We start from the raw sequence: 13,445 nt of genomic DNA on the forward strand, positions 1-13,445 counted from the left end.
AAGAATATTTTTTTTAAATTATAGTTGTAATTTATTGTCGATTTTTTAAAAAAATTGCGATATTTTAAATAAAATTTAATAATTATTGTTTAAATAAATTAGCAATCTGGCAGCATTCATTTGCAGGTGGTCAATCCAATGCAGTCATGACGTTTGTGTGAGTGCTTTCCTTTGTCTCAGTGTGTTGCGCAGCAGTTTTATATGAACCGTTTTTTGATTCATCGGGATTGTTTTTAAAACTATACATTCTTTGTACCTTCAAATTAGTGGAAATAAACTTAAGTGTGTCAAGCTGCTCGTTATATTCCGGTAATTCTGGAAGGCTTTTAACATAAGCAATAATATTCATAAATCACATTCCGCGAAGTTGTAAATAACTAAATTTATTAAAAAATATACGTTGTAGGATAGCCTAGCAAGTAACATTTTGACAGAGCACTTACGGTGATTTAAAAAACAACGGCGCTGTTCAAATAATCCAATTATTATTATTGATAAGTACCTAAGTGAGGAAAATTGTTTTTAAAAGTGCTCAGAATTATTGGACTTCGATTATAAATTCAGGAAATCTACTAATTAGTTTCTTAGTTTCAAAATTAGACTATTTAATACGTGAAACGCGTAAGAGGTGAAACCAAAGCATTCCAGAGGTGAAACAATTTAGATACAAAAATAAAACTGATGTGTACAATACAAGAAGACAATCAGTGATTCGCATACGAAAAATGTGAATAATCATTATTGTTAAATAAAATATTTCTTTTCTGGTACTGGATTATGTAATACGGGCTTCGTTCGCAGCAACACGCGAGAGTTGCGATGTTGCTTTCAAATTTTGACAAAGGATAAAACAGTGGTGACATGTGGTGAAAATATGTTTAATTAATTTTTTATTAAAAAAAAACGTTACCGGACAGCAAAGTGCACATAACATTTTTTACTCCAAATGTGCTAAGGAATAGCTGGTTAAAGTTTGTCGGGTTAGTGCCGATACACCCTGTATAAAGAAGAGGCCGATTTGTTTCAGTGTCCTGGCCTTGTTTGGGGTGGTTTTAGTTAAAGTGCCTTTCACTATCGCCATAATTCAATTGACCTGTTCTACAGATCACAGTGGTGACCTTAACCTTTTCAATGTTGGCTTTTCCAACGTAATCTATCCCACCTTGCGGCGTAATGTACACATGTGTTTTAGTGACATCCGCATGGGGGATAACCACATTTGCGACAGCCGTGTAGATGAGGTTAAAGAGAATACTTACACAGGAACTACTCATTACTTTTATCTATGATCTCATTATTGTCACCTGTAGAACCTGTTAATTGAATCTGCGAAACTTTTACATATTCCAAGAGATTTACAAGGCCAAAGGACTTACAGAAGGAAATACAGAGATGTTCAAATTATTATACTACACAAAGGAAAATTATTGGTTTTACAAAGATTTATGAGCTACATAATATCTTGTGATCTATTCGCTATTTCTTGTTAAGTGTGTCTTTATAACAGCGATTTTTTTAGGAGAAATATCAGTTTTTTAACTCATATCTTCAGATTTTTAAAATTTGAATAGGCCACTTGAACGCATTTTATAATGACTTGGAAAAAATGGTGTAGATAGATATTTCTACTAACATTTCAAGGATGTTACTAAAAAAAATAGATGAATACATTTTTTAATAATAAAGTTAATAACAAATTTTTATAAAATTCAACACTGTTTTTTTTTTAATATAGCAACTTCACTTGGGCAGCCTGCAAACCCTTTTAAATGAAATTATAAAGCATATTATTTGAAAAATGGTTCAAATAATTGGTTTGGGTCAGTTTGACAAATTGCCGAAAATAGATTCATTCATGATGACAATCTTCACATAACCATAACACTTTCTGGCAACTTCATTTCTCGGTACACGAAAAATCTTTTTCCTATAGCCAAAGTATTTTTGCACAAAGAAAAAATATAATATCTTTTGTTATTTTTACAATCTCTGACCCTAAGTAGTTGATGAATCCTTGTTTAAACAATAAAACACAACATAGAGTCCGCTCCCTGTCAAAATTTTGACAGATATTATGCAGCGAATTTCTTACGATTTTTTTGGCTTCTGACTCAGCGACTTACAAATTTCAATTTCATGCAAAAAAAATTTTTTTGCATTCATAAAATATTACTTCCGGTCCTTGATGTTTTCAAAAAATCGCCATGATTACAAAATATTTTTTGAAATTTACAGAATGTTTTAGAATTTTATGCCTGTACTGAATTTTTTTTTAAATTAAAATGTGCTGTAAGTGGCCTATTAAAATATGAATTATTCCTACCAATATAATTCATATTTCAATTCCATCGATGCCTGGAATACATTGATGTTACAACACATCGTAATGTAATTTCAAAAGAAAAATATATTCAATCATATATTTTTTTAACCTTTAATCTAACAATTTGAACACCTCAACGGTAGGCTAACAGAAGGGTAGAATTTAATATAACATAATAGAATAACCTAATATATAAAGGTTTACAGCTTCTTTCTTAAAAATCAATACGGAAAGCCACAAATTAGAAAATGCATTTATCCTCGGTAAGTCTCGTCAAAATTAATTTAACTTGTATAGGTTCGGTTAGTTCATCCAATGATCAAACTGACCAATCTAGGAGCTAGGCCAGTTCTCACGCCTGGGGGTTCTTCTTCATAAGAGCTATGTCGGAGTCCATCATGTCTTTGACTAGTTCATCGAAGGTCACCTTGGGCTTCCAACCGAGATCCCGTTCCGCTTTTGAGGCGTCTCCCAACAAGAGATCCTGGAAGTAAGAACAACCAATGAATGCATCTTTAAAAATAGAGGAATCTTAAATATATAACTCTAATACAACTAGACTGCCGTATGTCAAATAGAGATAATGGACTCGCAAAAAATATTTAATGTTTTATAACAAATTATCGATTATTTCGGGGGATTGCAGCTCTGAAACTCGCAATAAATTGTATAAACAATGAAACCCACTTACAAGGTTCCTCTACATCTTTGTAATCTTTTAAATTCTATATGGAATAGATACAGTGAAACTCGCTTAAGAAGTTTTCGTGCTTAAGAAATCCGGTTTTTTCGGTCCCTTGAAGACTGAATTTGAAAAATGGCCCAGTTTATCCCACATACAAAGTTATTTTTCATGTTGTCACTTGGAAATAAGAGAGTTTCAATGTACTGCACCTATTACAGTAATTTTAGCATGAATGTAAATTATTACAGTAAGAATTGAGGGTGAGTTAAAAAAAAATTTTTTTTTATTCAATTTGGATATTTCTAATGCTTATACAGTATTGCCTTTATCGGCCTTTGTAAACACTAAGTTTTAATTTTTTCAGTTCTGCAGTTTTATACTGGAATATTCGTGGAGTCTTGTGTAACGCCGTTTCAACATCCACTGCAACATTTTCAATGGCAACACTATAATTATGTTTGGTATAGTGGAGGTTATATTTTAAACCTTTTGACGGGAGTGAAACTGGGTGGAAGGTCCAATTTTAAAGTTGTTCTCTTTTCCCAATGTAATCCCCGCCCCAGACCTACCACTCCACCAGCCTGTCTTCAATGTTCTCTCCCTCTCGCATATGCTTTCTCTTTTCCTTTTGTTTACCTTGTAACTGTCCTCTGTATTTTAATTTAGTTTATTATTCATTGTCCTGAAAAAAGTTGAGTCCAACCAAAACCGGTTGACCTATATAACTCAATATAGTGGTTTAAAACAAAGATTTTTTTTCATTTATCTAATGTCAATCCACAAAGTGTTTCCTTTCTTGGATAATAATATATTAGTTTTACTAGACAAAATTTATAGCAGCAAGACAAGACAAGTAGGTCGGCGCTCATGTAATGACTGAAGTCTGCCGGCGATAGAGTCGTGGCCCTCGGAAGTGACTATATCTCTGACGTACTTACTCTAACTTTAACGCCGCGTTAGATAACCACTCCTTTGGAATTTACAGATAAATCATTGCTAGTATTTAATGGCAATATCGCACAAGAGTACCAAATGCTCCCTGCTAACCAGTGCGACTACGGTATCCCCAATCAGGGTTTGTTGTGAGGTTGAAGGGTTTGAGGAGGGGAAGAAGATGGGAAGGGAAACGTGGGGAAGTATCTGGGTATACAGGTATGGTTACAAAAAATGGCTAAAGCCATTTCAAGCAACGTAGAGCTTGTGAACAAATTTGAATGTTGGGGTTTAGTGCCACTCTAGAGTGCTGACTTTATAAGAGTTTCACTGCATGTGTTTCCCTTCTGTCAAATAAATAACTTACCACTTCAGTCGGGCGGAAATACTTGGAGTTGACCTTGACGAGGAGCTTGCCCGTCTCGGCGTGGAGCCCCACCTCCGTCACTCCCTCCCCCTCCCAGCGCACCTTTATGCCAACGTGATTGAAGGCCGCCTCCACGAACTCGCGCACAGAGCGCGTCTCTCCCGTGGCTATCACATAGTCTCCAGGCTTGTCCTGCTGGAGCATTATCCACATTGCCTGAAAAACATTATACGCAAAATATTATTTTTTATTCATTTATCGTAATCTCAACAAAACTGTTATTCGCCAAAATATTTCTTTCTATTTAATTAATTCGGTTCCATGATAACTCAACACAGTGATTATTCAACACACTTTTTAAAAGTGATAAAAAGTCGTTAGAAACGGTGAAAATTATTTTTTTTTAACCTAACCTAACCTAACCTACCCTAATTAACCCAGTTAATAAAGTTTTTGTTTCATCACTTTCCATGATTTTATATAACTTTTTAAACAAGTGATGAATTATCATTGTGATGATTTATCCGGTCACCAATTAATTCATACCATTTTAATCACTATTAAAAAAATGCTTTAAAATCATTTAAAAAGGGATAATAATATACAGTTTTTTTCTCTTGAGAAAAGATATTTTTGTTAGATCGAGGATTCTAAAATACCTTAACCTACCGGCGGGCGCGCGGACGCAGTGAGTGCGGCATTCCTAGTTTTTTGCAGTTTGCGAGGAAAAGCAATAGACAGAATATCTCGGGAGTTTAATGCAATCTTAGTTCATTATATTTCCGCTCTGGGCGCACTACCCTCGCTCATCTAGTCATCGCCCGTCAGTCACAATCATGTTACGAAAGTGAGAGGTTGCAAATTGCCGGAATGAGTGAAACTCACGCCCTGTCGTGTTACTCTCGGTCGCTTTTAAATATTGGGAAGAACATGCTTCTTATCAAGCACCTGAAAGAAAAGTTGGACCCTGTCACCTTGTGAAAGTCATAAATCACTACAGTCAAATGCAAGAAATGTGTCGAGCGTATTTGCAAAAATTATTGTGTTCAGGAAATAGTTTGCTAAACCTGCATTGCCACAGCGGATTCTGTTGAAGATGAGGATGATTTTTTCTCATATCACATGAATACTCTTTGTTTCATTTTTACTCAATTTCAATGTTGTTTAAATAATGCTGTTAGAATATCCAATGTGTTTTTATTCTTTTCTATTCTTTACTTTTTTTTTCATCACAGAAGTGTTTGCATTCTATATTTCATGGTTTTATGTTTTATTTTGTGATTGTCGAAAGAATTTGAATTATACAAAACAACTTTATCCATCTTGAACTTTGATTCTTCACATATATTTGACAACATTTCGATGAAAATATAGGATTTTTGATACGTCGCACCCAGAACAGCGCGCACCCGGTCATGTGACTCACCGAGGTGTGCCCGCCAGTAGGTTAGCATTTAAAAAATCAATAAATAAAACTGATATCATAAGAAGTGTTCATGATTAAGAAATTTTGTTTTGTTCATAGGAATGTTTAGTATTTTCGAGTTTAAAGTATAAACAATGATGTTTTGGGGAATAGAACCTAAAAAAGGTTCAATATTGATGTATGTACAGGGTTTTCCAATAAGAGGTGTTATTTTGATATTCAATCGTAAAAGATCAATGGTTTCATTGCTTGTGTGGCACGTAGCGCCGTCTTGTTGAAAGTAAACGTTGTCCAGATCAATACCATCCAATTCCGGCCATAAAAAATCATTAATCATCTCTCGATAGCGCAATCCATTCACCGTAACTGTTGCTCCTGCCTCATTTTCGAAAAAGTAAGGTCCAATGACTCCGCCGGACCATAAACCGCACCAAACAGTCACACGTTGAGGATAGAGAGGCTTTTCAACAATAACTCTTGGGTTTTCCTAGCCCCAGATGCGACAATTTTGCTGGATGACGAAGCCACCGAGGTGGAAATGGGCCTCATCACTCAAGATGATTTGCATTTGATTCACTAAAGTGTATTTTAATAATTTCAATGCGCTGTTGAAGCGTGTATCGTTCCATTTTTATTAATGGCGTAGTTTCTACTTGTCAAATGTCAAAAAATGACAGCTTCAAAAGTAACATCTACCGAAATAGCGGGCTATTCAAAATAACACCTCTTTTTGGAAAACCCTGTAGTTGAACTTTAAATTGTAAGTGATGTTATCTTATCAGAGTTACATAATTAACTAAGCCCAGCCCAGAGAGGCTAATAAGGCAGAATGATACATTAATCCATAAATTTAAACTATCTAACGCATATTACACAAACTATTAAATTGATTACAGCTCATGATAAGATTGTGACATTTTACGAAGCATCAATCTAATCAATAAATGGCATGAGGCAGAAGACTGAAAGAATGATTTAATAGAATACCGCGCCCTTGTTCAAAAATTGACTCATAATCTATAATTTGACTCGTCGGTGGCTGAGTTGGCATTGCGTTGGGGTCCCACCCAGGCGTAGTGTGTTCAATTCCTCGCCTGGCTAAGTCCTCCACCACAACACAAGCAACATTTTCCGCTTACTGTGGTGGTAGTAGGAGATTTTCAAATATTGTCGGGTTATTCGTAACCCGGGAATGTTTCTCTTTCATTAACCTTTCCTTATCTGTGGCGTGTATTTACTACACATTGCTTCTAATAACTTAATAACTCTATAAATATAATAAATTCTGGGTTCAGATTTTAGGTATTCCTCCGTTATACATTTATGCACTGAATTAAAAAATAATATTTTACATAGTTTTCAAATTCAATTAAAAATCAGAGATTTTTGTTAAAAATCGGGAACAAATACACCAATACAATCAACCATGTGATACTAATACGCGAAGAGTGTGCGAGGAAATGACACGCTATTGATGTCCCGCTTCAATTCCCTATGCGGTAACATGAGACATCCACACGTCTGCAGTTGTATTTTGATTTAGACCATCGATACCTACAACCGCACAGCTGTGTTTGTGCCAGCCGCCAGCCGCTAGCCAGTCGCCCGCGAACCTTCGTTAGATGTGGACCCCTCGCACGTTTCTTTAGCATCTGCCAATGGTTTTTTCATGTTTTCAGCAATTAAATTACAATTATTATCACGTTTGATATAAAATATAATAAACATAATCGATTAGCTATGAATATTCATATTTTTCCTATATTAAATCGCTTATTTTGAGATGTGTATTGACTACACAGTACCGGAACGCGTGGATTTTTTTAGCATAGTAAGGGAAAGGTTAAAAAAAAAAAAAAGTTCTCAGAACTCGTCAAGTAATTCCATCTCGGTTTGCCCAATAGCTGCATCTCTTCATCTTGTATGTTTAGTTGCATAATATCTAAATTATAAATTTATTTTATATTAATTGCCAACTGTCTACTGAAGCTCCGCTACATAGACGCATTGCTGCTACTTCCATATAAAGTAACCTAACTCTAGTATGCAAGCTTCATGGCGCCCGTTGTCCCGCGCGTCAGACTCCTGAGCTTATCACTGTTAAAAATAATGGCAAGGATAGTTGCTAAATTTGTTCAGATCGTTGAAAAGTACTCGTGTCTGTATAATAGTAATCTCGCAGATTACGCGAGGAAAGTACCCGCGTCTGTACAATAGTAATCTCGCAGATTACGCGAGGAAAGTACCCGTGTCTATACAATAGTAAACTCGCAGATTATGGGAGGAAAGTACCCATGTCTGTATAGTAATAATCTCACAGATTATGCGAGGAAAGTACCCGTGTCTGTATAATAGTAATCTCGCAGATTATGTGAGGAAAGATATCCTCATTATTTTACTCATTCTATAAAATGAATGAAATACATTATCATATTCTGTCAATTCTCTTGCGGCTAAAAACAATCTACAAATGATATTTCTTTCTATGTATCCAATATAATTGTTGTCTTCGGCGAAGTCAGATGTAATAGTAGGCTTAAATAACATCATTATCGTTAGACGACATTATCACAAATGAGAGAATATAGGCTCCTAATACACTTTGTGGAAAAGCCTTTTACAGCTCAAACCCTTTTCCTTCCCAGAACTTCCTCTCTTTCCTTTCCCTAAAAAGACCCTACACTCAGCATCCCCAAGGATGACATAGGCCCTGAGGGAAAAAATTTCGTCAGGGCCTCCTGTGCAGAGCTAAATAAAAAAAACTATAAATCCCTAAAAAAACAAGACAGAAAATAAAGTGTTTTTTTTTTTAAGTAAACTTACCAGAACGTAATCTTTAGCATGGCCCCAATCCCTGCGGCTGTCCAGGTTGCCCAGCTCCAAGTGCGTCATGAGCCCCAGGCTGATCTTGGCCACTCCTCGGGTGATCTTCCTCGTCACAAAGCTCTCTCCTCTCCGGGGAGACTCGTGGTTGAACAATATCCCGTTGGAGGCGTACATTCCATAGGCCTCTCGATAGTTTATCACTATCCAATAGCCGTACATTTTGGCGCAAGCTGAAAAGGGGAATGAAAGAATTGACTACCATTAACATATTCATCGTCGATGCTAGAAACTTTGGGGAATCTCAGATTCCTTATACACGGTTGGCCTCGTCAACACACTGCACCGCCAGCATTCGATTTCCCAACCAATAAAAAAAAAATTGCAGTCAAAAGGGCAAAATAAAGTTATGAAATCAATTGTGAATTGTGACCATTATATTTATTGGGGCTGTTCCGTTTATTTATTTATGGTTTTTAAATTGATATATAGTTACCTATGACCTAATACAAACAACGTTTTAACACATTGCTGGCGGGTATTTTTTATGCTGGCGCTACGTTGTCTCCAGAAGAAAATGATGGTCCTGCGCAAATTTCTTTAATTTGTTTTAAATCGCTATATCTTCGAAAATAATAAAAATTTCTATGTAGTAACTCAGCATACCCAAGCTATAAAAGAAGTACTAAACGAAAATCGAATATTATTTGAAATGCAACTCAATTAACCGTGTAATATATTTATTACGGTTCGCCTATCGATTTGCCCATACCTGCTTTCTTTAAATACACCCGACATCTCTCGCTCGCTTGCACATAGGAGTTGAGTGGGTGCGGAACAGAGATAGAGATTCGAATCGGGTTTCACGGTCATAAAAACCCTTATTCCTGGAATTGAATTACTACAATAACAAATCATATACTATCCTTTTGTTGAAATACCGATGTAAACGAAAGGCACGAAGATAAATACGAAAAGAATACTTGCATTACGATTCGATAATTTTGTACATATAGTTGGGACCTTTACAAACAGATTGGTTTATGGTATTCATATAAAAACATTGAATAATTCCGCCTTTTCTGCCATGGAAATGAGGCCGGCGCAAAAGGTAGAACTACCCTTCCCGCCGTCAAGCATCAATCGACCGAACGGGTAGAACTACCTTTCCCGCCTGAAGTGTGTTAAGTATAAATTAATTACATATTTTCATTATTTAAATTTATCAATGCGCATTTTTGTTAAAATGTACGTTTTAAGTATACATTTTATTTGTATGTTTCTACCAATACCAGTTTATTAGAAGTTCGATTTTTTTTTCTATAATATTAACAGTCCCGAAGAACAATGTCGGATATACAAATTTGTAGTTTTGTAGTAGAGCTGTTTAAAGTATCGTTTTTGCATTTTGACTGTTTTTGATAATATATTTCTCCAAATAAATAAATAGAGGTTAATACAAAATATCAAACAATGATGTATTTCTTGATCTCAAATTTAGAATTTACAATAATTGTTTAATCTTACATCATTTCATAATAGGATAAAGATTAATAAAAAATTGTACTGAAGATTATTAACAGTGGAGGCTCTTGACTTTTGGTTGTGTTAAGAGTGCTAATATTATTAAAAAAAAAAATGGCATTATGGATGTTGTTGTAGCCGAAAACGTTTTCTTTTATTTTTCTAAAATTCGGTTTTTGGTATGAAGATTTTCAGGAAATCTGGCCAAACTGAAATTTCCTGAAAATCTTCATAAAAAATATTGAATTTAAGAAAAAAAATCGTTTTGAACTAAACAACATCAATAGTGTCGGAATTTTTCAAATTTAGCATTCTATCACACTCAAAAGTCACAAGCCGCCACTGATTATTAATACCCACAGTAAACTGCAGTACACAATAAATCTTATTTTAAGATATGGGAAGAGAGTTATTTAATGGCCCTGCACACTACCCAGCAAAGGCTTATAAAATATTGTGCAAACTGAAATTCAATTGAAGTTCTAAGTGATAAATCTTGACCGACAATATGGAAATCTTCACATAAATACCTTGCAAGCAAGAAATTGTCATAAAAAGTTGCTCATTCACGATTTTAAGAATTCACCACACACGGCCGTCATTGTATACAGATCCATAAAATGGTTTGGATGTTTGTTATATGCAGAGATATGCTTTATTTCAAATAAATCCATTTGAAATGGAAATGCAAAATGCAAAATGGGTATTTTCCATTTTCCATTTTGCATTTTAAATGCTTTTCTCAATTCATTTTCCATTTTAAATTCTTTTTTGCAACATTCTTCCTACTATCTCCACTCATCTTTTTTTCATAAGACCCCATCAGTCGGTCCCCAACCTCGCTATGAGAGATAATTTAATTTGTCAAGTTGTTCCCTGGTAGGAGCCCTGGCAATTGAGTGATACCATTACAAAAAATACTGAACATGGGGCCATGACGCTGTAATATTAAATGTTAGATAGCAGTTTCTATGTTTTTACGTTGGCAACATTAGTCCCGCGCAAAATTTTTGTGGTTTCATAATCTGTAGTCGTGGTGATTTTGGATTTACATCATGTAATATGTTTGTTCTACATTGATGTCCATTATTAAATGACAAAATTGTTTAAAAATTCTATAATTATTTTAATTGTTTGACCTGGGAAACCATTTTGCATTTTCAATGCATTTTGAAAATAGGTATTTTGCATTTGAAATGCTTTTCTAAAATCCATTTTGCATTTTCAAATGGAAAAGTTTTGACCCATTTCCATTTTGCATTTCAAATGGTTTTGGGTACCCATTTTGCACATCTCTTTGCACATATAACTTATATGTAATGACAAAGTTAGAGATTTATTTGCATTATAAACAAAAATAAAACTTTAACTTCCGTTATTATAACAAACAAGAGTTTGGAGTTAATAGCAAACTAGATTGAGTGGTGGATGTACTCGAACTCTACAGAACAGGGACAAAATAGCACACTAACAAAATGGAACAGGTCAGTTTTTTTTTTAAAATAAACTTCCTTCAATGTTCTGTCTTGTCATGGAATCTGTATTACCGTATGGTGATCTAGGGTAGAATGGGGTGGTCTCCGACTGCGGGGCAGGGGCGCTGCCGTAGAGCTCCGACGTGGACGCCTGGTAGAATTTGGCCCCCACTCCGGTTGACTTTAGGGCATCCAGCAGCCGGAGAGTGCCTAGACCGTCGACCTGCGCTGTGTATTCGCCCAGCTCGAAGGACACCTTCACGTGGCTCTGCGCGGCCAGGTTATACACCTCCGTCGGCCGCACCTGCGATATGATGGACACCAGGCAGCTGCCGTCCGTCATGTCCCCGTAATGCAGCTTCATGCGCCCTTGACGGTGGCTGGCTGGGTCCTCGTAGAGGTGCTGGATGCGCCCCGTGTTGAAAGTGCTGGACCGGCGAATGATCCCGTGGACTATGTAGCCCTTGTCCAGGAGAAGCTCGGCCAAATATGACCCATCCTGATGGATGGAGAGCGATTCATTTACTAAAGACATTCCTACAGTAATCATTCTTTCATAATTCCTACAGTAGAATGAGTAGAAATGAGATACCTGAATGTGTGGGGATATATCTTGTAAGCTGTAGAAATGAGATACCTGAATGTGTGGGGATATATCTTGTAAGCTGTAGAAATGAGATACCTGAATGTGTGGGGATATATCTTGTAAGCTGTAGAAATGAGATACCTGAATGTGTAGGGATATATCATGTAAGCTGTAGAAATGAGGTATCGGAATGTGTGGGGATATATCTTGTATGACCGTGTTAAAAATGTGGAGCTCTAGAAGAAATCGATAAGGGTAATAGATAAAATTTAGAATGGGTCACTTAAATGGTTTGGGCATTTAGAGTAGATGAACAAAAAAAAATTAACCATTTTTAAAACTTATCAATTATTCAAAGAAACATGTTGCACAATTTTGCTGTTTGTTCAGCATTCAAATGTATATTCAATTTTGCAATTCTATTGTTTATATATTTGCGCAATCAGCACTTATTTTGTGTGCATAGTAAAAGACATATTTTTAAAGCACACAAACTATTTTACCGGGTCATCAAAACTGATTTTTTTCTGACAATGTTTATTGAATGCAGGGAATTTCCAGACAATATTTCAGTCACCTTTTTTAAATGCACACTTGGTATACATTTCCCATAACTGTGGCAAAGATAAAATAAAATTTGCTGCTTAGTTGAATGTAAAATTGAGAGATATATTTACCATCTCAAATGATAATAATAATGTAGATTACCTGTCCGGTAATGCCAGTGATGAGGGCGACTTTCCTGGGGGAATCTGAATTGGTATTATTGTCAGCCATGACTGGAAAACTGTAGACTTCAGCCAACTAGCGCTTTACGACACCGACTGAGGACAATGCACACCCGCCACTCAAAATGTCACACGTCGACTGAAATCGTCAGCGGCAGTAGTTGCTGAGTGATCGCTTATCAATAGGAGGCGATTATACATTAACACATGTGTAAAGTAAACAGACACCTGTCTGTAAAGACAGATGCAACTTAAAAACCAATGACTTCAATCATGGTTCAAATTCTTCGAAGGAAACAGTTTTATCATCAATACTTTACGAATATAATGTTCATATTTATATTTCGTGACAACGCAGCCGGTATCTAGTTTTATTTTCCCGCAAACGTCACTTGTTTGTCAGTAATTCCATAGCAAAGCGATTGTCCATAGATATCTATTGTCAATTGTCAGTTGCATAGAAAATAGAAAACGGTGTCAATGTTTATAGCTGCTTTGTCTATAAATAAAGTGGTAAGTTTTTACCGCTGCATGGAGGTAAAATAAATCCACAAAGTAGGCAATAATAAGTAATG

At 35.7% G+C, this 13,445-nt stretch overlaps 1 protein-coding gene across 1 annotated transcript; it reads right to left on the minus strand.

Annotated features, from left to right (window-relative positions):
• Positions 1 to 651: 651 nt before the first annotated feature.
• Positions 652 to 13,281, minus strand: LOC149415496 (GDP-mannose 4,6-dehydratase-like). The gene is made up of 5 exons (XM_089642431.1): positions 12,851 to 13,281; positions 11,629 to 12,055; positions 8,558 to 8,790; positions 4,309 to 4,524; positions 652 to 2,807 (listed from the first exon to the last, which is right to left on the minus strand). Exons 1-5 carry the CDS (start codon positions 12,917 to 12,919, stop codon positions 2,676 to 2,678), a joined length of 1,077 nt encoding a protein of 358 aa, XP_089498557.1. The 5' UTR covers positions 12,920 to 13,281; the 3' UTR covers positions 652 to 2,675.
• Positions 13,282 to 13,445: the final 164 nt, after the last annotated feature.

The sequence above is a fragment of the Hesperophylax consimilis genome, chromosome 18, assembly GCF_061612785.1.
Source record: "Hesperophylax consimilis isolate HC1 chromosome 18, BYU_Hcon_1.0, whole genome shotgun sequence".
Classification (NCBI taxonomy): domain Eukaryota; kingdom Metazoa; phylum Arthropoda; class Insecta; order Trichoptera; family Limnephilidae; genus Hesperophylax; species Hesperophylax consimilis.